The following is a 26,615-nucleotide window of genomic DNA, read 5'->3' as shown; positions in this document are numbered from 1 at the left end:
CTGGCTAGTCTGGTTACTTGTTATGCAGATATAGATCAAGTTGACCCTCAGCTGTAGCAATCATCCTGCCTCAGCCTCTTAAGTGCTCCAATTATAACTAGGCATCACCATGTCTAGAACCTTAGCATTTTAATTGACAAGTTATAAGTATATATTTAATTTATATATATATAAAATGTTTCACATTACATAATGTAAAACATTATGTAATGTTTTATTATATATAGAATTTGGAATGATTAAAGTAAGTTAAACATAGCCTTTCTTTTTTGTGGGAATTTCATTTTTAAGAGACTATCTACACCATAATTCAAAAACACTCTAATATTGATTGATAACAGAAGGTCACTAAATTCAACATTTGACAACTGTTAAAAGAATCCAATGCAAAAGGAGGGAGACATCAGGTGCTTCATTCCCACAAGCCATAAATCTGTGACTGCGACCACAGCGGCCTGAGAGCCACTCCTTTCTCAATATATTTCCTTGTGTTGGCATTAGATAGTATAGCCACTACAAACAGTACCAAGTTAGTACTTCCCTACTCCTCCTAGTTAGTCCTTAGCACAACTAGGTCATCTGCATCTAAGAGATAAGATAACCAGAGTCAATTCAAAGAGGAGCCAAGGCTGCTAAGTGGCAGGTACAGATTTTAAATGCAGGGCTTCTTAGACTTGTTATATTAAGTTATACTGTCTAGTGATTATATAAGCATCAAAGAAAGCAGTTATGTCCCTTGACTTCTACTCATTGGTGCAGGTTCTTGCATTAACTGTCCCCCCACAGCAAATACAACTGACCATACTGACACACCCATATGCACCCAATTCAACCTTGCCCAAAAAACAGGATATCCAAGGAAACTACAATTCTTATCGAGGGCAAATAACAGAAAACGAACACCTCAAAGGCTATAGAAAAGTTCTAATAGAAAAGACAGCCTAAAGTCTGTTCTGCCTCATTCTCTTGGTATTAGACACCTACCTTATTGGGAGAGAGGGCAGGTAATACAGAAGGAGCCAAACATGAGGCCGACAAATTTTCTTTATAGTTATATTTACTTTTTTTCAAAAGAAGTTTGGATTTCTGCTCCTCTGTTTCTCCAGGTCCTGTTCACGCCTGTCACTCTTTACTACATAAACTGAGTCACAAGTCACCTCGTTTCTCTCAGGACACTCTGTCTGAATTACTCCTGTAGACAAACCAGTCGGACGGCTCAGCTGTCTCCTCTGAGGGAACCACAACAATCCTCTGGAAGGTATGAGAGCTGCCGCCACAGCTCTTCAAAACGACTGTAAAGCTCAACCCTGTAAGCACGGCCCTAAGACAGAGCAGCGACTCCTTGGCTCTAAATACAGACAAGAGATCATTCGCTCCCTTCTTTTTTTTTCCTCAACCAATCAAAAAAGCAAAACTCAACAACCACTTCTCCCACTGAATTCGCCACCGCATTATATTTAAGTTCTCAAGACAATTTCCACGAGTCTGCATCCAAACAAATTCCTTCTCTAGGAGAGGGGAAGAATCTCTCTAAAGACCAAACCCTATAGGATAGTCAACTTTAAGTTGAATACAGTTCCATCTATTTACTCGCGTAACACAATCAGCTCCAGGAAAACAGAAACGCGCCTCGCCCTTACTTCTTGCCTTAATAAATACTAGGAACTAATGGTCTCTCCAACAGATTCCACCAGTGAGCTAGGCCATCAGCTTGATCCTCGACTCGCCATGGACAACTGACAAAGACCAAGTGAACTGGAGGCGCCAAGGCTCCCCCTGGCATTCCACAGAGGCGCCCACACGGGTCGCCTTCTTTCACAAAGGGACTCCCTTCGTCCCAAGTGGAGATTTCAAGAGTGGCTCCCCTCCCTCGCAGACAGTCTACAGAAAGCCGGACTAGCCCGTCCGGGCGAGCAAGTGACAGGTTGTAGTTAACCCTTCAGCCTCCACAGCCCGAAAGGCCGCAACAGTGACAGGCTCGGATTAACCCTTTCCGAGCCGCGTTAAGGGACAGCCCCCACCACAACGCAAGATGGAATTGACCCTCGGGCTGCTGACCCGCCAGCTACAACCTCCGAGGCCCACATGCGTACGGCCCGGACCTCGGGGAGGTGACAAGCCCGGGACGGCGGCCTGGCCTCCCGCAGCTGACTGCTCACCGCGATGACATTGACGAAGGTGGTCTTGCCCGAGTACTGCAGCCCCACGAGCGTCAATTCCATCTCCTCCTTCCAGAAGAGCGAACGGAACCAGTCCAGCAGGCGGGAGATGAGCGCCAGCATGGCGGCGGCCGGTAGCGAGCGGGGACGGGCGCGGACGACGGCGGACACTGCTTCCCACGAGCGGATATCGGCCCCGAACCCGCCAACGGTTCCTCGGCGGGCCCCCCGGCGCGACTCGGGCGGACACAAGCGGGCAGCTGCGACGGCCAGAGCCAGGAAGCCCAGCGGGTCATATGACTCGCCCTACCCACCCCCCACGCCTGGCTCAGCGCAGCCTCGGAAGCGCACGGTAAGAGCGGCGCGGCCCAGCAGATCCCGAGCGCCCGCCGCCGACAGCGCCACCGAGCGGTGAGACCAGAGCACAGACTTCAGTGGCTCGACTGTCAATTTACTTCGTAGTATGTCTGTCTCTTCACTCTTTCATCGTAGGTTCGTTCCGCATTTTTTCCCCTACCTTATTGGTCTCCTCAGCTAGACGCACGCCAGCAACGTCAGTATTTGCGAGGTGAGGGCAGGCGGATCAGGAATTCAACAAACTAAAAATGCGAGGTTACGGGGATGACTGAGGGGTGGAGGTAAGAGTGCATGCCATTCTTTCAGAGGACCTGAGTTCAGAACCCAGCACCCACATCTGTTGCCCTCAACAGCCTGTAACTTTGGCTCTAGGGAACCCTGATCCAGGGCTTTCTCACCTCATGGGTTCCTGCATGCATATACCACCACACGGAGATACATAATAATAAATCTAAAAAAAAAAAAAGTTGATCCTGGGTTTTTCTATAATTGTTCATTGGCAATGTACTCTGAAATAAAATGTTAATACTCTAAGGAATTAAACACAGAATTTTAAAAAAATCAGAATTTAGATTGGTGATGTAACTCAGTTGGTAGGCTGCTTGCCTGACAGGTATGAAGTATGGGTTTCCAACCACCTGTGAGCTGAATAAAGTGCCCAAACTAGGCCTGGTGCTGCACGCCAGTAACCCTAGCGTTTGGGAGATTGAGGAAGAAGGTTAAGAGTTCAAGGCCAGTCTGAGCTCCACGAGACCTAGTCCTACGAAGTGACACCGAAGCTCTGAATGATTTGTTGCGGGGTGCACACTTGTAAACCCAGCACTCTGGAGTGTGAGGCAGGAGGATTGTAGGTCAAGTCTTGTTTGGTGAGCTCAAGACCACCCTGAACTACATAGTGAACCTAGCAAAACAATGTCACCAGAAATACATGAAATTCAGAAACTGGGCACTTGCCACACCTGTCCAAAACCCTAAGATCCACCCTCAACTCTGCAAGAGCAACAAAACTTCTGCCTCTTGTCTTTGGTTGATAAATGTAAAGAGTGAAGAGTAATGTTTTTATTGGTGTGTTACCCTTGAAAAGTGATTTAATTCCACTATACACTATAAAAATATGTGCACGTGATGGTGCACGCCTTTAATCCCAGAGGTGGACAGATCTCTCTGAGTTCAAGGCCAGTCTGGTCTACAAGTGCTAGTTCCAGGACAGGCTCCAAAACAACATGGAGAAACCCTGTCTCAAAAAGCCAAAAAAGAAAAGAAAATATGTACACAAGGGCTTGGGGGTGTAGCTCACTTGGTAGAGCAGTTGCCTAGCACGCACAAAATCCTGGGTTCCATCCATCCCTGGGCTGAATTCAGTGCGTATAGTGGCACAGCACTTGAGAGGTCAAGACAAAGGGATCAGAAGTACAAGGTCATCCCAGATTGCATATTGAGTTTGAGGCCAGCCTAAGATCCACGAGATCTTGTCTAAAATGTATGTGTGTGTATTTCTATCTGTATGTATATGCATGTATATATATATGGGTGTGTGTGTATATATACATGTATATGAAGAATATCTGAAGAATGCAGGAATTATGAAGTTGGAAAAAAAGTCCCTGAGCTGTGAGTCTAGATCAATGATAAAATTCTTTTCCAGCATGTGCAAGACTTAGGGCTCATTTCTAGCACGACAAAACAACAGTAACAGCAAAATCACTGCCCTCCTGGAGCTTACAGTCCAGTGGGGAGAACAGAAATACAGCTAACAAATGAGAAAACGCCATGTGATTCTTCACACTGCTCACAAAACTGATGAGAGGAAACTGGAACCCACTCACTTGTCTTCTAGATCAGGTGACCCTGAGTGGGAAGCTGAGGGAAGTGAGAAAGAGAACCAGGCTGGTCTTTGGTGGAAGCACATTCCAGGAAAAGAAAAAGAGCAAAGACTCCGAATGGGGAAGGACAGTAACTTGGTCTGGACATCGAGAGAAGTGTGGCTGGCTGTCATCCACACTGTGCTTAAACTCATTGAGCTCCTGGCTCTGAAAGCACCGTCCTCCCACCCCATTCCAGAACCGGGTGTGTGTGTCTCACAGTGTCCTCTAGGTCCCTTGTCTGGGGTGGAATGGTGAGGAGAGAAGAGCAGGACAGCACGCGAGTGAAAACACCATGAGCTGATAACAGCCAGGAAGGAAGCCATTTCCAGTAGAATGAACAACGCTTAGCCCCTGACCTAAAGATGGCTGCAGCGGGAACAGGAAGCTAGAAGTTAGCTCAATTAGACACTCCAGCTGGCGGGAGAAGTGAGGGCAGGGAAACCGGTTGTGGTGTATTGTCTGAAAGAAGATGCTATTCTCAACTTTTAAATGGGGGATATGGGAAAGCTGGGGAGAAAGGGAAGGGGAAATGATACAATTATATTTTAATTTAAAACGTAGTCTTTAAGAAAAGGAAACTCCAGCTGACTGCCTCAATTTCCCCAACTGATTTCTGCTTCATGTTGACAAGCCTCTGACCTGTGTTAGTGCTCCCAATCCAGTTATCTCTGCTGGGTGGTGTGAGCCTCTTAAGTTTGATGGAGTCTGCCTACCTAGTTACTACTTGCTATTAATTCTTTTACTTTTTTTTACTTTTTTTTATTGAGAAAAGGAAAAAAAAAACAAGTTTCCACCTCTTCCCAGCCTCCCATTTCCCTCCCGCTCCTCCCACCCTTCTCCCCCTCCTCCCAACCTTCTCCCCCTCCCCCTACTCCTCTCCCCCTCCCTCTCCAGTCCAAAGAGCAGTCAGGGTTCCCTGCCCTGTGGAAAGTCCAAGGTCCTCCCGCCTCCGTCCATATCTAAGAAGGTGAACATCCAAACTGGCTAGGCTCCCACAAAGCCAGCATATTAAGTAGGATCAAAACTTCGTGCCATTGTCCTTGGCTTCTCATCAGCCTTCATTGTTCGCCATGTTCAGAGAGTCCGGTTTTATCCCATGCTTTTTCCGTCACAGTCCAGCTGGCCTTGGTGAGCTCCCAATAGATCAGCCCCACTGTCTCAGTGGGTGGGTGCACCCCTCGTGGTCCCGACTTCTTTGCTCATGTTCTCCCTCCTTCTGCTCCTCATTGGGACCTTGGGAGCTCAGTCCAGTGCTCCAGTGTGGGTCTCTGTCTCTATCTCCATCCAGCACCAGATGAAGGTTCTATGGTGATATGCAAGATATTCGTCAGTATTGCTATAGGATAGGGTCATTTCAGGTTCCCTATCCTCAGCTGCCCAAGGAACTAACTGGGGACATCGCCTTGGGCTCCTGGGAGCCACTCTAGGTTCAAGCCTCTTGCCAACCCTAAGGTGGCTGCCTTAACTAAGAATTGTGGTTCCATGCTCCCCATCCAGCCTTCCTTTATCCCAATCATCCTTTTTCCCCAAGTTCTCCCCATCCTCCCCTTCTCCCTTTTCTCTCCCCATCTCCCCTTACCCCCATCCCACCCCACCCCCAAGATCCCAAGTTTCTCCCCGGCAATTTTGTCTACTTCCCATAGCCAAGAGGATAACTCTATGTTTTTCCTTGGGTTCACCTTCTTACTTAGCTTCTTTAGGTTCACCAATTGTAGACTCTGTGACCCTTATTTATGGCTAGAAACCAATTATGAGTGAGTACATCCCGTGTTCATTTTTTGGGTCTGGGTTACCTCACTCAGTGTAGTGTTTTCTATTTCCATCCATTTGCATGCAAAATTCGAGAAGTCATTGTTTTTTACCGCAGTGTAGTACTCTAATGTGTATATATTCCATACTTTCTTCATCCATTCTTCCATTGAAGGGCATCTAGGTTGTTTCCAGGTTCTGGCTATTACAAATAATACTGCTATGAACATAGTTGAACAAATGCTCTTGTCATGTGATAGGGCATCTCTTGGGTATATTCCCAGGAGTGGTATTGCTGGGTCCAGGGGTAGGTTGATCCTGAATTTCCTGAGAAACCGAAACACTGATTTCCAAAGTGGTTGCACAAGATTGCATTCCCACCAGCAATGGGTGAGGGTACCCCTTCCTCCACAGCCTCTTCAGCAAAGGCTATCATTGGAGTTTTTTATTTTAGCCATTCTGACAGGTGTAAGATGATATCTCAAAGTTGTTTTGATTTGTAATGGAAGAAAGAAAGCATCTTCAACAAATGGTGCTGGCATAACTGGATGTCAACCTGTAGAAGAATGAAAATAGACCCATATCTATCACCATGCACAAAACTCAAGTCCATATGGATTAAAGACCTCAATATCAGTCCGAACACATTGAACCTGATAGAAGAGAAAGTGGGAAGTACCCTACAACAGATGGGCACAGGAGATCACTTCCTATGTATAACCCCAGAAGCACAGACATTAAGGACAACATTGAATAAATGGGACCTACTAAAACTGAGAAGCTTCTGTAAAGCAAAGGACACTGTCACTAAGACAAAAAGGCAACCTACTGACTGGGAGAAGATCTTCACCAACGCCGCAACTGACAAAGGTCTGATCTCCAAAATATATAGAGAACTCAGGAAACTAGACTTTAAAATGCTAATTAACCCAATTAAAAAATGGGGCACTGAACTGAACAGAGAATTCTCAACAGAAGTTCAAATGGCCAAAAGACACTTAAGGTCATGCTCAACTTCCTGAGCAATCAGGGAAATTCTTTTACTTTTACGTGCTATATACTTAATTAACTCATTCATTTAAAACCAAAAGTGCTGCTGCTGTAGGTTATTCTCCGGACAGTACAGAGCGCTGACACAGCCTGGAGTGGGGGAGAGAAGTAGATAGAGAATTCGGGGACCAGAGGGAGGGGGGCATGGCGGTGGGGAAACTAGTTGTGGTGTATTGTATGGAAAAAGATGCTATTTTCAACTTTTCAGTGGGGCGTATGGGAAAGATGGGGAGAAAGGGAATGACTTTAGATTTTATTATACAAGACAGGAAGTCAGGAGGGTAACTGATGATTTAATTGTTTTTATATTATACATACATGTTTTGCCTGCATGTGTGTCTTTGTACATGTGTGTGGCGCCTGGGAAAACCAGAAGAGGAGACTGGACCTGCTGGAACTGGAGTTACAATAGACAGTTGTTGATCTCCCTGTGGGTCCTCTACAAGAGCTGCAAGTGCTCTGAACTGCTGAGGCACCTCTGGAACTGCAGGAGAATGGCTGTGTAGGTGCGTGTGTTTGGTAGGTGAGGAGTACATTCATGCACACATGTAGAGGTCAGAGGACAGTTTGAAGGCGGTGGTTCTTGTCTTCCAACATGTGAGTTCTAGAGTTTAAATTCAGGTCTTCGGGCTCAATGGTAAGTGGTCTACTGTGAAATGTTCCTTTACACTGTGTGATGATATGTCACTGTGATTGGTTTAATAAAAAACTAAATGGCCAATAGCTAGGCAGGAGTTATAGCAGGGACTTCAGGCCAGAGAGAGCTCTGGGTAGAAGAAAGGCGGAGTTGCCACCCAGACAAGGAGGAAGCAGGATGTACAATACAAAGTAAAGGTAACTGAGTCACGTAAAAGAATGTAGACCTTAAAGTATGGGTTAATTTAAGTTATAAGAACTTATGGGACAAGCCTAAACAATAGGCTGAGCTTTCATAATTAATAATAAATCTCCATGTCATTTTTTGTGGGCTGGAAACCCAAATTAAAATCCATCTACGGTGCCCAATACAAGCTGAGCCTTCTTGCCAGGGCTCAATTCATAGTTTTAAAAGTTTACTGGGAGTGGATAAGGACTATTACTGCCAAACCTGACACCCCGAGTTCCATCCTCAGGACCCCACACTGCAGCAGGAAGGAAATGACTACAGCTCATCGTTCTCAGATCCTCACATGTACACCACGGCTCCTGTGCATATATCAAAAAAAGAAATATGAAAAGAATTTGCTTGTTTTAAAGTTCACTGGAGCAGGATCTATGGGGAACTGCCTGTAGGAGGCCTTTATGAATTGAATTATTTCCTTCCTCTGTCCCCTAAAAGATGGAACATTTTGGGTTGAGGTTTCTTACCTCCAGAACTGTTAGGAGATACGTTTCTGTGATTTTTAAGCTGCCTAGGCACTGAAATTTCAGCCCTAAAAAAATCTATGACAGGAGGGGAGAATGGAAAGAGTTTTAGAAGCTGGTTGTCTTAGTTAGGGCTTTATTGCTGGGAAGACACACCATGACCATGACAACTCTTGCAAGGAAAACATTTTATTGAGGAGGCTCACTTACAGTTTCAGAGGTCCAGTCCATTATCATTATGACTTAAGCACTTGTGTGTTGGCTTTCCTGTAGCCTCCCTTCTGGGAACTATATAGAATAATTGACCCAGTCTTATTCTTATTTATCTATATTGAGGTGCTGGAGATCAAGCCCAAAGCTCTATGCTTGTAGACAAGGGGTCTTCCTCCTATCTATACCCCTAGCTCAAGCTAAAATTTGTTGTTGTTGTTGTTGTTGTTGTTCTTGCAGGGTCTAATCTAGTTCAAGTTACCTGAAAACTTACTCTGTAGCTAAGAGTAGCCTTGAACTTCTGATTCTCTTCATTCCTAGAAACTTGGCCTACAGGCATGTACCACACTGGGCTCCAAGCTAATTTTAAAATGAGGAACATCTCTCATCTACATTTACCGTAATTGTTTCCACTTCTACAACTGTGAGTCAATGGAAAAAAATACTCCTTAACTGGAGAATCTAGCATTATACACACACACACACACACACACACACACACACACACACACGGTCTGGGAAGATGGCCCAGTTGATAAGTACTGATAAGTACTTTCTGTGCAAGCATGAGGACCTGAGTTCAGATCCCAGCACTTGAATAAAAGCCAGGTGTTGCAGCATATGTCTGCAACCCCAGAACTGGGGAGGTGGAGAACAGGGGTCCTTGGGCAGTAGCCAAATAAGTGAGCTGTGGTTCAGTGGCAGCCCTTGTCTCAGAAGAAAGATGGAGAGCAACTGAGGAAGATACTCCACCATCGGCTCTGGCCTCTGCATGTGCGTGGGCACACACACACCCACACGCACACACACACGCACACATGCACGCACATGAATATGTAGCCACACATATATACATACAGAGAATAGAGCTGAAGTATTGCTTATCAGATTAGCTTTCACTCAGCTCTGAGTCTGACCCCAACCAAGGCATGGTGGCAAACGCTTGCAATGTCAACACTTCTGAAGTGGAGACAGGAAGATCAGAAATTCAAGGTCATTCTTGGCTACAGAGTGAACTATGAAGTAAGCCTGGGCTACATGAAAAAAATCGTAAGTTCTACTTTATCTTCATGATAAAAATGATGACAACAGAACATTAAATGGGACGGGCCACTATGCTGTTCTCTCAACACTCAGGAGGCAGAGACAGGGGGACTAAAGCAAATTCAACTCATCTACAGTGAGTTCCAGAAACCAGTCATGGCTACTTAAAAATACATAAATGAACAAATAATTTAAACCATTTTAATGCCGCTTTTCTGAAGTTACCAATATATTACTTTTAGATTTTTTTTGTTTTGCTGTTTTGAAATAGCATCTTACCTAGTTCAGAATGATGTCAAATTGGAGGTAGTCGAAGGTGATTCAAGTGCTAGATTATAGGCACGTGCCATGACACCAAACTTCGACTTTCCTTTCAGAAGTTCACATTTGCTGTGAGTAAGCCCAGCAGAGACCACCATACAGACACTCAGAAAGCCGAAAAGAAAATCTTTATTGCAGCTGCGGCTGCACGGACACTTGCCCAAGTCATGCAGCTCTGAGCCTCACAGCCCTTTGTCTTTTTATGCACAAAACTCACATCCTGGTTGTCACACTTCAGTTGGCAAGAAGCAGATCTACAGAAGCCAAAAGGCGAGTTTCATAGATTTAGGGACTTTCCTGAAACTGTGGACTACATGTTTGATGGATTGGGTCTTTGTTCCTGTTTTGGCAGGGGGCGGCATGCTTTTTTTTTTTTTTTTTTTTTTTTAATTTTTGAGACAGGGTTTCTCCGTAGCTTTTGGTTCCTGTCCTGGAACTAGCTTCTAGACCAGGCTGGCCTCGAACTCCCAGAGATCCGCCTGCCTCTGCCTCCCAAGTGCTGGGATTAAAGGCGTGCGCCACCACTGCCTGGCCCGGCATGCTGGGTTTTATGTTCAGAATGGTGCCTCTAACATGGCATCAGTCATGCTAAGGTATAGGGCTCTGTTGCACACGCACATGTAGGTGTGCCTTACAGTTTTTTAATGCACTTCTCTCTCTTACCCACGTGCTGAATATCTACTCCTCGCTTCTATCCCATGCTGAAGTTTCTGCAGCAAAAATATCCTGGCTTCATCTGAGTTGAGGCCTCAGAAATGAATTAATCAGACTGTTGCAGGTAGCAGCAGGAAGCTGCACCTCTAACTGCATCCCCATTGCTGCTGACTGAAAGGGAATTTAGGGTCGTGCGCTCAGAAACCACGAGCAGGTTAGAGATAAAGACTGGAATTCCCAAGGTCACAGGATTGTGGCTGGCTAAGGACAGGACTATGTGGCCATTGTGTAAGAATAATAAAGTTCTGCGACATTGAGTCTAGAGAAATCCCTGATGATTGAGGCAGCTGTGGAGAAAGGGGGCACTGGGTATGTGATTCAGTGCTACAGTGCTTGCTTGACCTAGTTTGTGTTCCGTTGTTTCACTAAAACACTGACCAAAACCAACCTGGGGAAGAGAGGATTTCCTTTAGCCTACATTCAAGTAGGCAACCAAGGCAGTAACTTGAGGCAGGAACCTGGAGGCAGGAACTGAATCAGCAAATGGCCTGACTCTGGCAGAAAACAGCAGCAAATGACCTTGCAGGTGTCATTTTTAAGAAGAGGAAAATAGGAGTCTGTGTGAGAACGGGCTAGGATGCTGCCGTGAAGGAGATAGGAGATGAGGGTAACGGGAAAAGGGAAGGGGGGATAGGGTGTTTTTCCCATAGGGACAAGGGACAGCCTCAGGATAGAGGGGACACAGACGTGGTCCATAGGGAAATGGTAGTTATAAAGGTCAAGGGGAAAGCCCGTGTTAGGATGAGGTGTTTCATTTTAATTGAGCATGTTAATTAGGTGAGCTGAAAAGGGATTTTGATTGCGGGACTTTGGTAGTCAGCCTCAGGAGGAAGAAGTGGCCGAATAAGGGAATAGGCATTGGTGGTTAGCTTTAGGAATGTGATCCAACAGTTGTTAGCAAGGTAGAGGGAACAGAGAAGGGCAAGGCCTGCCAGAGGCACAAGCTCAAGGGAGACAGTGTCCCTTCAAGTTAGTTTTCTTAGACAATCCAGACCCACCTGTCCAGGGATGGTGCCATCCAAAGCAAATGAGTTCAAAGTCAGACTGGTCTCCATAACGAGTTCCAGGACAGGGCTACATAGAAAGCCCCTGTCTCACAAACAATAAATATAAATACATACATACATGTATACAGACAGACACAAACATACATACACGGTAATGAGCAACTGAGAAGGATAATCAGTGTCAATCTCTGCCCTCCACACACAGCCCACATGGACACACAAACATGCACAAAGCCCTGGTATACACACCTGAACACACACAAATTTAAAAAGCAAACAAATACAAGGAAAAGCCATTTGGAATGAATAAGTCAGTCAGGTGGGGGTCCTGAAATCTCACTTCTCAGACCTGCATTTTATTCCTTTTGGATCTTTCTGAGGGATTATAGCCTAGACCAGATGCTGAAATGGGTGAGAGACACTGCATAGGTTCTGGTTGGTGTGATTATCAGCCTAGTGACCTCTGCAGTGACACCATGGAAACTCAGGGCATTTCTGCACTGGACCAAGTCGGTCACTAAGCCCCAGAGTGACCTAGACCGAATATCTAGCTGACTTTCAGACTCTATAAGGGAGATCATTAGCTCCCACTCAGAAGAAGGGGAAGAACCAGGGAAGATAGTCTGCTCCCAGAAGGCAGGTTCCTCATCATCCTGAAGCATGAGCTAGCTAGTCATCCATTCTGTAAGAAAAACCATTCGTCATTGCACTAGGGTGTAGGCAGTGTTTTCCTGTCCCGCAGCCACTCTCAAATAAACACACTGAGCACTGAGGCGTGTCTGTGTGTGCGCGCACACGTGTGCGCGCGCACACGTGTGTGTGTTTCGAGACAGGGTTTCTCTGTGTAGCTTTGGAACCTGCCCTGAAACTCACTCTGTAGACCAGGCTGGCCTAGAACTCACAAAGACCCTCCTGCCTCTGCCTCCCGAGTTCTGGGATTAAAGGTATGCACCACCACCACCCGGCTGAGGCTTATATTAATTACAAATGCTCGGCCAGTAGCTCAGGTTTATTACTAGCTAACTCTTAGATTTTAAATTAACCCGTATTTCTTCTCTATACTCTGCCATGTGGTGTACCTTCTTTCAACACTGCACAATCATCTCCTGCTCCCTCTGCATCTGGCTGGTGACTCTGACTCCACCCTCCCTCAACCCATCCTTTGCAGTTTGGCTTTCCTGCCTAACTTCATCCTGTTCAAGTACTGGCCAGACAGCTTGTTTATTAAACCAATGATAGAGACATATACTCACACAGTGTAAAGAAGGATTATTCCATAGCCAAATCAGGAGAAGCACCACAAATTCAAGGCCAGCCCAGGCTATGAAGAGATCCTCTGTCTCAAGGAGAAAGAGAAGCCTGAGTGGAAAAGTGGGGGGAGGGGAGGAGGAAGGGGAAGACTCACGTGAGAATGAAGAGGTAGGAAACATCCTCGATGCAGTGTCAGTGTGGAAAGAGGACTCTGTAGGCCTCAAAGGGGCTTGTTGCTCAGAAAGAAATGCCTTGCCTTAAATTTCAAAGTTCTCAGCAAGTACTTCCTACCTAGTAATGCAAGCCTGGTTCCACATTGTAGAGGGAGAGAATCAGCTCCCGAAAGAGTTGCCCTCTGACCCCCACATACACACTATGGCAATGTTCCTTGCCCACACATAAATAAATAAGTAAATAAACATTACTTTTTAATTTTTAATTTTTAAAAACTGGGCTGTGGCCGGGCGGTGGTGGCGCACGCCTTTAATCCCAGCACTCGGGAGGCAGAGGCAGGCGGATCTCTGTGAGTTCGAGGCCAGCCTGGTCTACAAGAGCTAGTTCCAGGACAGGAACCAAAAACTACGGAGAAACCCTGACTCGAAAAATCAAAAAAAAAAAAAAAAAAAAAAAAAAAACTGGGCTGTGCATGTTAGCACTAATACCTAAAGCTGGGCACAGTGGTGTGTTACTTACAACCTAAAGACTGGGACAAAGACAAGTCAGATTCCCCAAAGTCACTAGACAGCCATCCCAGACAAAGATGCTAGCTCAAGCTTCGCTTAGACACCTCAGCAAGGGCCATTTGCACTTTAGATATTAATATTATGTAATATTGAGCCCTTATGTGGACAAACAACAGCTAATGGCACAAAATACTGGAGTTAAGTCTTCACCATAACTAAGAACCCTTGAGGGGTCACTTTGTAGAAGATAAGAGGGTTCAGGGATCTTTGGTTTTTGCAGTTATTGTCCTTACAGCACCTTGATAAAGCCAGACTTGAGGTTGTTCTGAATCAATCTCTCTCTCTCTCTCTCTCTCTCTCTCTCTCTCTCTCTCGCTTTCTCACTCTCTCGCTCTCTCTCTCTGGAGTGGCACTATTAGGAGGTGTGGCTTTGTTGGCGCATGTATGGCCTTGCTGGAGGAACTGTCACTGTGGAGGTGGGCGTTGAGGTCTTCTTTGCTCAAGCTATGCCCAGTGTGGCACAGATTGCTTCTGCTGCTTTCAGATCAGGATGTGGAACTCTCAGCTCTTTCTCCAGCTTCACGCCTGCATGTTGTCATGCTCCCTGCCATAACAACAATGGGCTAAATCTCTGAACTGTAAGCCAGCCACAATTAAATGCTTTCCTTTGTAAGAGTTGTCAAGGTCATGGTATCTCTTCTCAGCAATAGAAACTCTAAGTCTCTGTCTCTCTCCCTCTCCCCCTCCCCTTCCCCCTCCCTCTTCTCCTCCCCCCTCCCGTTTTTCCTCTCCATTGCATCCAGATTTCTGTCAGTTGCTCTCATAAGAATATAACTAAAATAGATTTGACTGAGGCAGGAGAACTGTGCTCCAACAGCAGCAAAGATAATATTAAAAAAAAAAAAAAACCAAGACAGCTAAGAGTACAGTTCAAAGATAGAATGCTTGCCTGCCTACATCTGTAAAGCCCTGGGTTTGGTTTGGTTCTCTCTCTCTCTCTCTCTCTCTCTCTCTCTCTCTCTCTCTCACACACACACACACACACACACACACACACACAAAAGAAAAAAGAAAAGGAAAAGAAGATGTGACACAGAGGGACGGGACAGAATCTTCTCTATATCACTGTCTATGCTACTTCTTGGTGGATCTGAGTGAGTATAAAAGCATATACACCAGTATCATGCGAGTGTGCTTGTCATTCTACTGCTCCTGATCACCACTAAATGCTTTACCTCGCTGAGCCTAAGTAGCAGCTAGAAACTCTCAGGACTGATAGCAAAGTCAACTGTCTTCTTCTATCTCAGAGCTGGAGATCAAACCCAGAGCCTCTGGAATGTTCTGCGGGTGCTTTCACTGGACGACAGCCTCAGCCCAATGAACTCTCAGTCCAGTGCCTTGCCTGTAAAGAGTGCTGCTCACTGGTGGTACTATTCTCACGGAGGCCCCACTGCTTAGTGGGGACATTTCCCTTTTCTGTGTCCTCCTAACCAGCCTCTTAGAAAATGAGCAAGCACCACAACCCACTTCTAAGAAAAACCTATATTCACAGTCCCTGGGGAGCCACCCTGGGCAATTCTCAATGGCAGTTTAGGTGTGTTTTCCGATGAAATGTCAAGACCCAGTATGCTGGTTGATTTTTGTCAACTTGACACAAACCTAGACATATCTGGGAAAAGGGGATCTAATTAAGAAAATACCTCCATAAGATTGGCCTGTTGGCAAGGCTGTGGGGTGGTCTTGATGTAAGAGGGCCCAGCTCACTGGGGGTGATGCCACCTCTTGGCAGATGGTCTTGTTTACAAACAGACTTAGTGAGCCATAGGGAGCAAGCCAAGAAGCAGCATTCCTCCATGGCCCCTGCATCAGCTTCTGTCTCTATGTTTCTGCCTTGACTTCCCTGAATGGTGGATTACATTGCTGTTAAACCCTTTCCTCTCCAAGTTTCTTTTGGTCATGGTGTTTCATCACAGCAATAGAAATCCTCAGTTCTCTCAGTCTCTCCACAATGGGCATTTGAGGCCAAAGAATTCTGTATTACGGGCCGTGCCCTCTGTAATGTGGGGTGCTAAACAGTGGACCAACTCCTTGCTATTGCTTTGATTCGTTCTTTCATTGTTGTGACAGGATTGTGCTGTGTAACCCTGGTTCGTCTGGTACTGATTGTTTCGACCAGGCTAGCCAGGAACTTAAGATCATCCTACCTCACTCTCTCCAGCGGTGTGATCGAAGGCGTGCACCACCACCCCTGGCTCAGTTTGATTTGCTGTATTTGGGGTTTCGTTTGTTTTAGTGTATGGGGCAGGATCTCATGTAGCCGAGGCTGGCCTCAAACTCACCTTGCTATTTCTCTGTGAATGATTTGATCCTCCTGCCTCCACCTCCCTAGTGTGGCAATTACAGAAGTTCACCTCCACACCTGGGTTAGTTTGATTTTATTCAACACAAAGCAACCTATCATAAGTGACGGGCCAAGAGAAGTGAGTTGTGTGTGTATTTGGGCCCAGCTCATGAAGCGATGCCGCCAGTAGTTCCCAGATAGGTGCTCTCTGAGGATGACGGTGTAACCCAGAACTGTCTTCCTGGGTCTCCAGCCTGCACCACTGTGTTTAGCGCCACCTAATGGTCATGTGATGCACTGCAGTGGCTTCTGTAGGCTGCAAAAGGCAGGAAGGACTACTTTTTTAAATATTATTTTATTTAAAAAATTGCTTTTCATTCTACATATCAACACCAGTTCCCCCTCCACTCCCTTATGCCACCCCCTTGCCCCCCATCTAGTCCTCAGATGGGGTAAGGCCAGGAAGGACCACTTCCAAGCACTGCAAGGCCTGCTGTTGCTCAGGGAAATTTCCCTACGCTGCCAGGTGAAGTTCAAGGCCTGGCTGGAAGCTTTCAGCACAGAGAAGCCCGTACAAAATACCCTCGGCATTGACAAGGCATCGGCAATTGTGCCAGGAAAAGCCAACCAGGGAGTCCACAGAAGAAATTATTCATAACTTCAGGTCTGCAAGTTGCGCTGGGGCCAAGAATATGTTGTGGAACACAAGCTTTGGAATAGGCCTTTCAGCTTTTAGAAAAAGAATTCATTGTTATTTTAATGGTTGCTTGGAGAAGTTACAGAGTTTCAAGGAAATAGACTTCGGTGAGAGGGCTTTTGGCATGTGAGTTTTATTGAGGCAGGATCTTGATAGCCCAGGCTGGCCCCACCCTTGCAGTCACCTATCTCAGCCTCCCTAGTGCCAGAATTGTAGGCACAAATCAGTACACTCTTATCACTCTAACAGCTATTCTCTCTCTCTCTCTCTCTCTCTCTCTCTCTCTCTCTTTTCTTTTTTATGCTGGAGATTGGGCCCAGGCCTTGTGCATGCTAAGGCCGTGCCCTGTCTCATTGACATGCTTCTCTCAGGTGTAAAGCCAAGCCCTTCAGGAGGCAGTTAGCTTCCCTGTGGTCCCACAATTCTCTGTATAATTTTTTCATACATTTAAACATGCATTGTGGGTATTCACATATATGTAGGTACATAGCTGCCTGTACATGCATTTATACCTACTTTATTCATTTTAAGTTAACTGATTTATTTTACTTTTTTGAGGTGGTCTCATGAAGCCTAATCTTGCCTCAAGCTAGCTATGTAGCAGAGAATGAGCGTGAACTCCTGGCCCACATGCTTCCACCTCCTAAATGCTAAGATTACAGATATGTACCCCCAGGTTTCATTTTACTTCTGCTGTTGTTGTTTAAGATGGGGATGTCGCTAGGTAGCCCAGACTGGCCTGGAACTCACTATGTAGGCAAGGCTGGCCTCAATTTGTGACATTTCTCCTGCCTCTACCTCCCAGTGGCTGGGATTACAGGAATACACCACCATATTGGCCTTAATGTATTACTACATAGCCATTCCAAGCTGCCCTCAAACTCACAATCCTCCTGCCTCTGCTTCCTGAATGTTGAATTGTTCTCAAATGAGACTGAAAATGTTGTATCAGGATTTAGGATTCTGCCTCACTCCCCTAAGCAAGAATCTCTAAGCCTCAAGAGATGCAACCATTAAAATCATAGCTAGAGAATAGAACATGTGCCCAGCATATGCAAGCCCTGAATTTGAATACTAGCAAAACCAAACCAGCAAACAGTAAATAATAGTAGTGAGGCAAGGATGAAGACATCTTTAAATCCAGAACTTGGGAGACAGAAAGAGGCAAATTCCCACGTTTGAGGCCAGCCTTGTTTGTATGAGTTTCAGACCAGCCAGTGACATATAATGAGAACTTGTCTTGAAAAAAAAAAAACATAGCAATGGTTCCACTGCCTGAATGAGTACCCCTTTTTCTATTCCTTTGTGCTCATCCATGAACAGGTAGAAGGGCTTATTTACATCTGGGAGTCTGAGTGCCCAAGCCTCCAGGAGTTTCCGATTCAGAGTGTCAAATGCCTTCTGCCTTTCCTCAGTCCAGGTGAAGTCACCCTTGGTGGCTTCATACAGAGGTTTAGCTATTTCTGTAAACCCAGGGATCCAGAGGCAACAGAACTCAGCAATCTCCAGGAACTTTCTAACTTGGTTGGCAGAAGCAGGAGTTGGAATTTTTAGTACTGTCTCCTTGTGGGCCTCAGAAAGCCATCTTTGGCCTTCTTTAAGAAGGTATGCCGGGTACATTACCTGTAGTTGGCAGATCTGAGCCTTCTTTGCAGCGGCCCAGTATCCCAGGTCCCCGAGGGTACTTATCTGACACGGTTCCCTTCAGACACCTTTCCGGATCCTCGGTTGTAACTAACAGGACATCCACATATATAACAGACTTACTTCTGGGTTCTGGAGTCGGCACTCACCCAGGTCTTCATGTAGTATCTCATCAAAGATGCTGGGAGGGTTCTTAAATCCTTGAGGCCACCAGGTCCAGGTTAGCTGTTAGCTGATCTTGATCTCTGGGTCATGCCATTCAAAGCCAAAGTAGGTCCAGCTCTTAGTTTACTTATGCATATGTGGACATGTGCTGGTGTCTTTGGAGCCCAGAAGAGGGCACCAGATTCCCTGAAGCTGGAGCTGCCTGGTGTGGGAGCTGAGAACCAAAGATCCTTATCAGTACTGGCTCTTAACCTCTGAGTCGGAGCAGCGCGCCTGTGCCCTTGCTATGGTCAAATCTTCTGGAGCACACCTGTTTACTTTTTAGAAAGAAAAAATATCGGGAGCTGGAGAGATGCTTCGGGGTTGTTGCGGGAGGTCCTTCCGCTCCTCCAGCCTATAGCCACTGAGATACCAGCCCATTGAAAACCTGAATACGTGTCTATGGTGTGGTGTACATATTTTAATTTACCAAATTCCATAAAGTGGAACACATCCATCTGCCAGATTTCATTTCTCTTAGTACCCTTTGGGTTACTCCCTGCAGGCAACGGTGTTTGATTATAGAAAGAACAAGTAGGACATCTCTTTATAATGTCCTTAGCTTGTTGCCAAGTAATGGAAAATTCTTTCTTTAGGCCTTTACTATTGACATGATGCTTCTTATGAAATTCTGAGGCCTGCAACACACTTCCAATCAATAATTGATCAATCTCAGCATTGCCTTGGGCTAGAGGACCAGGCAGACCTGTATGGGACCGGATGTGTGTTATGTACATCGGACAAAGCCTGTTCCTGATTATGTCTTGTACCTGGATAAACAATGAAGTCAACTCTGTGTCATCTGGTATAAATTCAGTGGTTTCAATATGCAAGATAACTCTTTCTGCATATTGTGAATCTGTAACTATATTAAGAGGTTCTTTAAAATCCCTTAGCACCATAAGAATGGCATATAATTCTGCCTTCTGGACAGAATTATAAGGGCTTTGTTCCACCTTACTCAATTCATCTGACTTGTAACCTGCTTTCCCTGATTTATTTGCATCAGTATAGAACGTACGGGCTCCAGTTATTGGAGCATCACGTACAATTCTAGGAAGAATCCAAGAAGCTCTTTTTATGAGGTTAAGTCTACAACTTTTGTGATAGTTGACATTAATTTCTACCAAAAAATTAGCACAAGCTCTTTGCCACGGTTCATTGTCTTCCCATAACTTTTTTATTTCTTCAGTAGTAAAAGGCACTATAATTTCTGCTGGGTCTATACCTGCTAGTTGACGAAGTCTCTGCTTACCTTTTATAATTAATTCAGAGACTTTTTCCACATAAGTTTTTAATTTTTTACTTGGTTTATTAGGTATAAATATCCACTCTAAAATAATATCTTCCCTCTGCATTAGAATCCCTGTAGGAGAAATTCTGGAAGGCAATATGACTAGGATGCAGCTAAGATTTGGGTTCACCCTATCTACATGTGCCTCCTGTAATTTTTCCTCAATCATTGTCAGTTCCTTTTCTGCTTCAGCTGTCAGTTTTCTTGGACTATTCAAATATTTATCACCATCTAAGGTTTTGTTTAAATGAACTATTAGATCAGGTGTTATCCCAACAGCTGGTCGTAGACTGGAAATGTCTCCTAACAATCTTTGGAAGTCATTAAGAGTCTTTAACCGGTCTCTCCTAATTTGTGCCTTTTGCATTTTAATTTTCTCTAACCCTATTCTGTAACCTAGGTAATTAATAGAATTTCCTCTTTGAATCTTTTCAGGGGCAATTTGTAATCCCCACCTAGGCAAGACTTTCTTTACTTCTTCAAACATCCTTTCTAAAGTATCTTTATTTGAATCAGATAACAAGATGTCATCCATGTAATGATAAATGATGGACTTGGGGAATTGTTTACGAATTATTTCCAATGGCTTACTTACAAAATATTGGCACAATGTAGGACTATTGAGCATACCCTGTGGGAGGACAGTCCATTGATATCTCCTATTAGGCTGAGAATTATTATAAGTAGGCACTGTGAAGGCAAATTTTTCTCTATCCTTTTCTTGTAACAGTATAGTGAAAAAACAATCTTTCAAATCAATAACTATAAGAGGCCATCCTTTTGGTAACAGAGAAGGCAAAGGAATTCCAGATTGTAGTGGGCCCATAGGTTGAATTACTTTGTTGACAGCTCTTAGATCTGTCACCATTCTCCATTTACCAGATTTCTTTTTTACAACAAACACAGGAGAATTCCAAGGGCTGGTTGATTCTTCAATATGGTGAGCATCTAGTTGCTCTTGCCCCAGCTGTTCCAATGCCTGTAGTTTATCTTCAGCTAGAGGCCACTGTTTGATCCATATTGGCTTCCCAGTTAGCCATTTTAAAGGTAGGGCTGTTGGTACCTCTAAAGGTTTGGTATTTGCTGTATGTTCTTGTACAGCCTGAATGGCTGGTGACCTTTTCCCATACTACCTCATCATATCCTTCCCAGAATTATGAGTTCCTGGAAACACAGGAATGTTAATCTGGGTATTCCATTGCTGTAGCAGGTCACGGCCCCATAAATTTATGGCAATATTGGCTATATATGGCCTTACTCTTCCTATTTGCCCTTCGGGCCCTATGCATTCAACCCATATTGTGCTTTGTTTTACACGAGATGGGGTTCCAATTCCCAGGAACTGAACATCTACCTCTTGAAGAGGCCAATTTGGATGCCAAGATTCTGGGGTAATGATACTTACATCCGCACCTGTGTCTAATAAGCCTTCAATAAAAGTGCCATTTATACAGACTCTTAGCTTTGGTCTTTGATCATTAATAGAAGTCTGCCAAAATATACGTTTACTCTGTCCTACTGGGTTTTTTGACTCATCCTCCACACGTATTTCATCATTTAGACCAGTATTACTTTTTACAGCAGAAATTGGAGCTTGTAATTTTCTTGGTGAGGCACGTTCTCCACTGTGACTGGGAAGGACTAGGCCACTGTTGGCTTGGGGGCCTGTGAGAGGCCCCTGAAGGAGTTTCCCGATGGTATCGGGTTGCCTTTTTTGTCTGTTGTTGACCTGCATTCATTGGACCAATGTCGGCCTTTACCGCATCTCCTACATATACCTGAAAGCCTAGGTCTCCTACTTTTGTCATTCCCAGAGGAGATAATATTCCTAGAAATTCTGTGCCTGCAATCCCTTTTCAGATGTCCTAATTTACCACAATTAGAACACCTGGCAGTTTGATGTCTCCTCATTGCTTTGGAAATCGCTTCTCCTACCCAAGGTTCATCATTATAGCTAAACGTCTCAACATTCAACGTATGCTGAATCCATTCATCCATAGGTGCTGATCTGGACTTTAAAGGCCCAATTATCTTTTTGCATTCTATGTTTGCATTCTCAAAAGCTAGAGATTCAAGAAGTATTCGTCTAGCTTCTGGGTCTGTTACCCCTATGTCCAGAGCCTTAATTAATCTTTGCAAAAAGTCAATAAAGGGTTCTCTCTGTCCTTGCCTAATTCTGGTATATGATTCAACCCTTTTTGCTGGATCTTGTATCCTATTCCAAGCATTTAAAGCTGCTTGGTGACATAGACACAGTACTTCATCGTCATAAAGAGCTTGGACCTGTGGATCAGCATATTCTCCTGCACCAAGAATTTGATCTTGGGAAACCTCAGCACCTTTTGCTCTTCCTTGCTGTTCCATATGTTTGGATTCTTCTCTGAAATAAATTCCAAACATCAAGGAAGGTCCATTATCTAAAACTGCAGACACTAACTGATGGAAATCATGGGGGGTAGCTCTAGCATTAGAAGCCCAAGTCCTTATCATTTCCTTTACATATGCATTGTGCAAGCCAAAATTAACAACAGCTTGCTTAATTTCTTTCAGATCATTCATTGCTATTGGCATCCATCTAGCTTCTCTGACTCCCTTTGAGCCTTTAGAAGTTGACGCTTTGTCAGAATTAAGTATAGGGTATGTTGCTAGAACCCTGGGTAAGCCATTTCTAATAGCTGGTGGAGGCATTGTATCCTGTCCTTGTGCTTCCTTACTCTGTTCACCAGCTGCAATAATTTCTCCAATCTTTTCAAATCTTATCATTGTCTCTCTTAAATCCTGATTCTTCTGACCTGTATATATTTCCAGTGATTTCACTGAGGTATCAATTTTTTGGTCCCCATTCTGCACCTCTGATTCCAAAGCTTTAATTTTTTCCTTCAAAGATAACATGTCCTCCTTAAACTTTTCTTATATATCATGTAGATTCCCATCTTGGAGGTACATTCTGTCTGTTACCTTATCAAACTTTGTGATAAAGTCTGAACGTCAAATTCAACAGCCTGAACCCTTTCAGGAAACTTTCTAATACCCTTGGATATGGAATCAATTTTGTCTGTCACAGTATCCACTTGTTCAGATAACCTCTGATTTTCAATAATTTTAATCCTGTCAATTAGTTGTTCATTATTAGTTCGTAAAGATTCTATCATTCTTAGGAGTGCCATATTCTTCCTTAATGATAGAATATGGAAAAGAAAACTGAAACCTAGTAACAAGCAAATCAAGGTATCCCCATAATCATATAAACCTTGTATGACATAATCAATTGTATTAGTAAATATAAATTTACTAATCCATTGTATTAGTGAAAACAAAGCAGTAAAATTTGTGTTAGAAACGAAAACTGCCATATTACCTATTATCCAGCAGGTGGTGCTGTTGCCGAGTCGCGATGAAAACGGGGTCCTGTTTCAGTGCCTTAGTAGATGTTAAAAACTGGAAAATGCAAGTTTCTCAACAAAGTAAATGTAATTAAATCAATTCCAGAGACAGAACCAGAAACCCAGAATCCAGGGGTAGAGAAGAGCAACCTGGAAGCCACTTATGCCTCCACGTGACAGAGTCACCCTGAGGGGTTGCAGCTTTCAGCAACCACGTGCTCTGGTTCTTGCCACTTAAGAGCTGTGCTTGCAAGGGAGATTTAAAAACGACTCAGAAAAGAGCAAACCACGCAGGCAGAGACTACGTGGGCCTGTGGAGTTTAAATCCACGTGGGGAGGTCAAGGCCACCGCTGCAAGGCACAGCTGAGGAAGGGAGGGCTCCCGCCAAGCCAAACTCTCGGCCGGCAGCCGAGTGGGGAAAGGAGAGGTTCTAAAACCAAACGTTGGGCGCCAAAATGAAGGCGTAAGTCACAAACAATGCCACACCAGTTTGGAATTATGATTAATAGGGTGGTATTTATTTAAAGGGGAAAAAACTTACAGATCACTGTCCCAGGCAACAGCCCTCTATGCAACCAGGAAGGGAGTCTAGTCGCTCAGCGGAGCAGGAAGTGAAGAGAGAGAGGAGAGGGAAGTGGCCGCTTTTTTAAAGGGAGAGAGACCACGCCCCAATGGGCTGGTATCTCAGCAGCTATAGGCTGGAGGAGTGGGAGGACCTCCCGCAACATATCCTAAAATTGTATCAATATACAAAATGTCTAAAACAGAGGTAGAAACATGCATGCATGCAATCTGACAAAATAATTTTGCATATGTATATAAATACTATAAACAGAAATAGGAGCATATTCAATATAACAAATATAATTTGAATTTGTATCAATATACAAAAATCTATACCAATGTAAATTGTCCATAAATATTAGTTTACAAATATTCACTTTATTTCCGGGCGATGGTGACGCACGCCTTTAATCCCAACACTCGGGAGGCAGGTGGATCTCTGTGAGTTCGAGACCAGCCTGGTCTACAGAGCTAGTTTCAGGACAGACTCCAAAGCCACAGAGAAACCCTGTCTCGAAACCCCCCCCAAAAAAAATTCACTTTATTACTCCCTATTATTGTTATTACTGTGAGTCAGTTCACACTAATCTACCTATTATCCATTCAGTTTTCCCTCTTTTTTTTTTTTAATCTCTGGCCCTACATAATTTCTACCACAATTGCCAATTTAATTCAGAAGTTTTTTTTTAAATTATCCAATGTCTCTCTGCTGCTGTTGTCCCTTTCTTGTTAGCATTAAGAAAATTCAAGGTTAATAAAGCATTATGCAATCTATTTCTGGAGGTATTTTCCATCCCTTTCTGTTTGTTTAGCATATCCTTTATAGTTCAATTTGATCTTTCTATAACTGCCTGACCTGTAGGATTGTTTGGTATACCTGTAATATGCTTTATATTATAATAAGCAAAAACTGTTTCATTTTCTTAGATACATATGCTAGACCATTATCTGCCATATTTGTGCAGGTATACCCATGATGGCCATAACTTCTAATAAATGTGTGATTATTGAATCAGCCTTTCCTGAGCTCAAAGCAGTTGCCCATTGAAAACCTGAGTAAGTGTCAGTGGTGTGGTGTACATATTTTAATTTTCCAAATTATGTAAAGTGGAACACATCCATCCACCAGATCTTTGAGTACCCTTTGGGTTACTCCCTTCAGGTAATGGTATTTGGTTATAGAAAGAGGAAGTGAGACATCTCTTTATAATGTCCTTAGCTTGTTGCCATGTAATAGAAAACTCTTTCTTTAAACCTTTACTATTGACATGATGTTTCTTATGAAATTATGAGGCCTTTAGCACACTTCCAATCAATAATTGATCAATTTCTGCTTTACCTTGTGCTAGAGGACCTGGCAGACCCATATGGGGTTAGATGTGTGTTATGTATATGGGACAATGCCTATTCCTGATTACATCTTGAACCTGTATGAATAATGAAGTCAATTCTGTATCATCTGGTATAAATTCAGCAGTTTTAATATGAAAGACAACTCTTTCTACATATTGTGAATCAGTAATTATATTGAGAGGTTCTTTAAAATCTTTTAGTACCTTGAGAATAGCATATAACTCTGCCTTTTGGACAGAATTATAAGGGTTTTGTTTCATCTTACTTAACTCTTCTGATTTATTTGCATCAGTATAAAATGTACAGCCTCAAGTTATTGGTGCATCACATACAATTTGGGGAAGAATCCAAGTAGTTCTCTTTACAAAGTTAATTCTGATACTTTTGGGATAATTGCTATTAATTTCTACCAAAAAGTTAGCACAAGCTCTTTGCCATGGTTCATTGTCTTCTCATATTTTTTTAATTTCATCAGTAGTAAAAGGAACTATAATCTCTGCGGAGTCTATACCTGTTAGTTGACGAAGTCTTAATTTTTTTATAATTAATTCAGAGACTTTTTCCACATAAGTTTTTAATTTTTTACTTGGTTTATGTGGTAAAAAGATCCATTCTAACATATCTTCCCTCTGCATTAAAATTCCTGTAGGGGAAATTCTGGAAGGCAATATGACTAGAATACAACTAAGATTTTGATTCACTCTATCTATATGTGCCTCCTGTAATTTCTCTTCAATGACCATCAATTCTTTTTCTACTTCAGCTGTTAATTCTCTGGGATTATTTAAGTCTTTGTCACCATCTAAGGTTTTGTTTAAATGAATTATTAGATCAGGTGTTATCCCAACAGCCGGTTGTAGACTGAAAAAGTCTCCTAACAATCTATTATACGTTTAAAAAAAGGGGGAAACTGAATGGAATAATAGGATAATAGGTAGATTAGTGTCAATTTACTCACACCATGATCGGGTTCGCTATAGTTACTAGAATAGGGGCAATGAAGAACCAAAGTTTTGTCCTCCATTTTGTCCTCCGTCTCCATCTTGTGTCTTGTGTAAGCTATTTCCTGTAAAATATTCCAGTCCTCAGAAATAGCTAGGGGAAGAAGTAATAGGGTAGCCGTCTGGAAAGTACAGATGACCGTAAAATGTCCCCACCCAAAGGTCAGCTGATAAGAAAACTTGACAAGCAACAGGCAAGGTTTGAAAGTAAAATTTCTGAAAAGTCCCTAGACACGAGTCAATCAGGATTGAACTCATCACCCAAAACCCTGCTAATGTAACTTTTCTGGTTTTGCCTTTAAATAATGTTCTCTAAAAGGGTGGGGTACCTCCTTTCACTGCTGTGCTGATGAGGTCCCTGGTAGTTTGTAACAGGCAC

The 26,615-nt window shown here is 43.8% G+C and overlaps 1 protein-coding gene across 1 annotated transcript in view; it reads right to left on the bottom strand.

Annotated features, from left to right (window-relative positions):
* Arl8b (ADP ribosylation factor like GTPase 8B) overlaps positions 1-2,470 on the bottom strand; it is a 38,612-nt gene extending 36,142 nt beyond the window's left edge. Inside the window, exon 1 of the mRNA XM_041633501.1 lies at positions 2,160-2,470. Within this exon, the coding sequence (XP_041489435.1) occupies positions 2,160-2,282 (123 nt within the window). The 5' untranslated portion in view covers positions 2,283-2,470. The remainder of the gene's footprint in view (positions 1-2,159) is intronic.
* Positions 2,471-26,615: the final 24,145 nt, after the last annotated feature.

Source organism: Microtus oregoni, unplaced genomic scaffold, assembly GCF_018167655.1.
Source record: "Microtus oregoni isolate MIOR12 unplaced genomic scaffold, Mior012 000002F_ref0000024, whole genome shotgun sequence".
NCBI lineage: Eukaryota > Metazoa > Chordata > Mammalia > Rodentia > Cricetidae > Microtus > Microtus oregoni.
The sequence above is the reverse complement of the archived record's forward strand: the minus strand, read 5'-3'. Positions and strand labels throughout refer to the sequence as shown.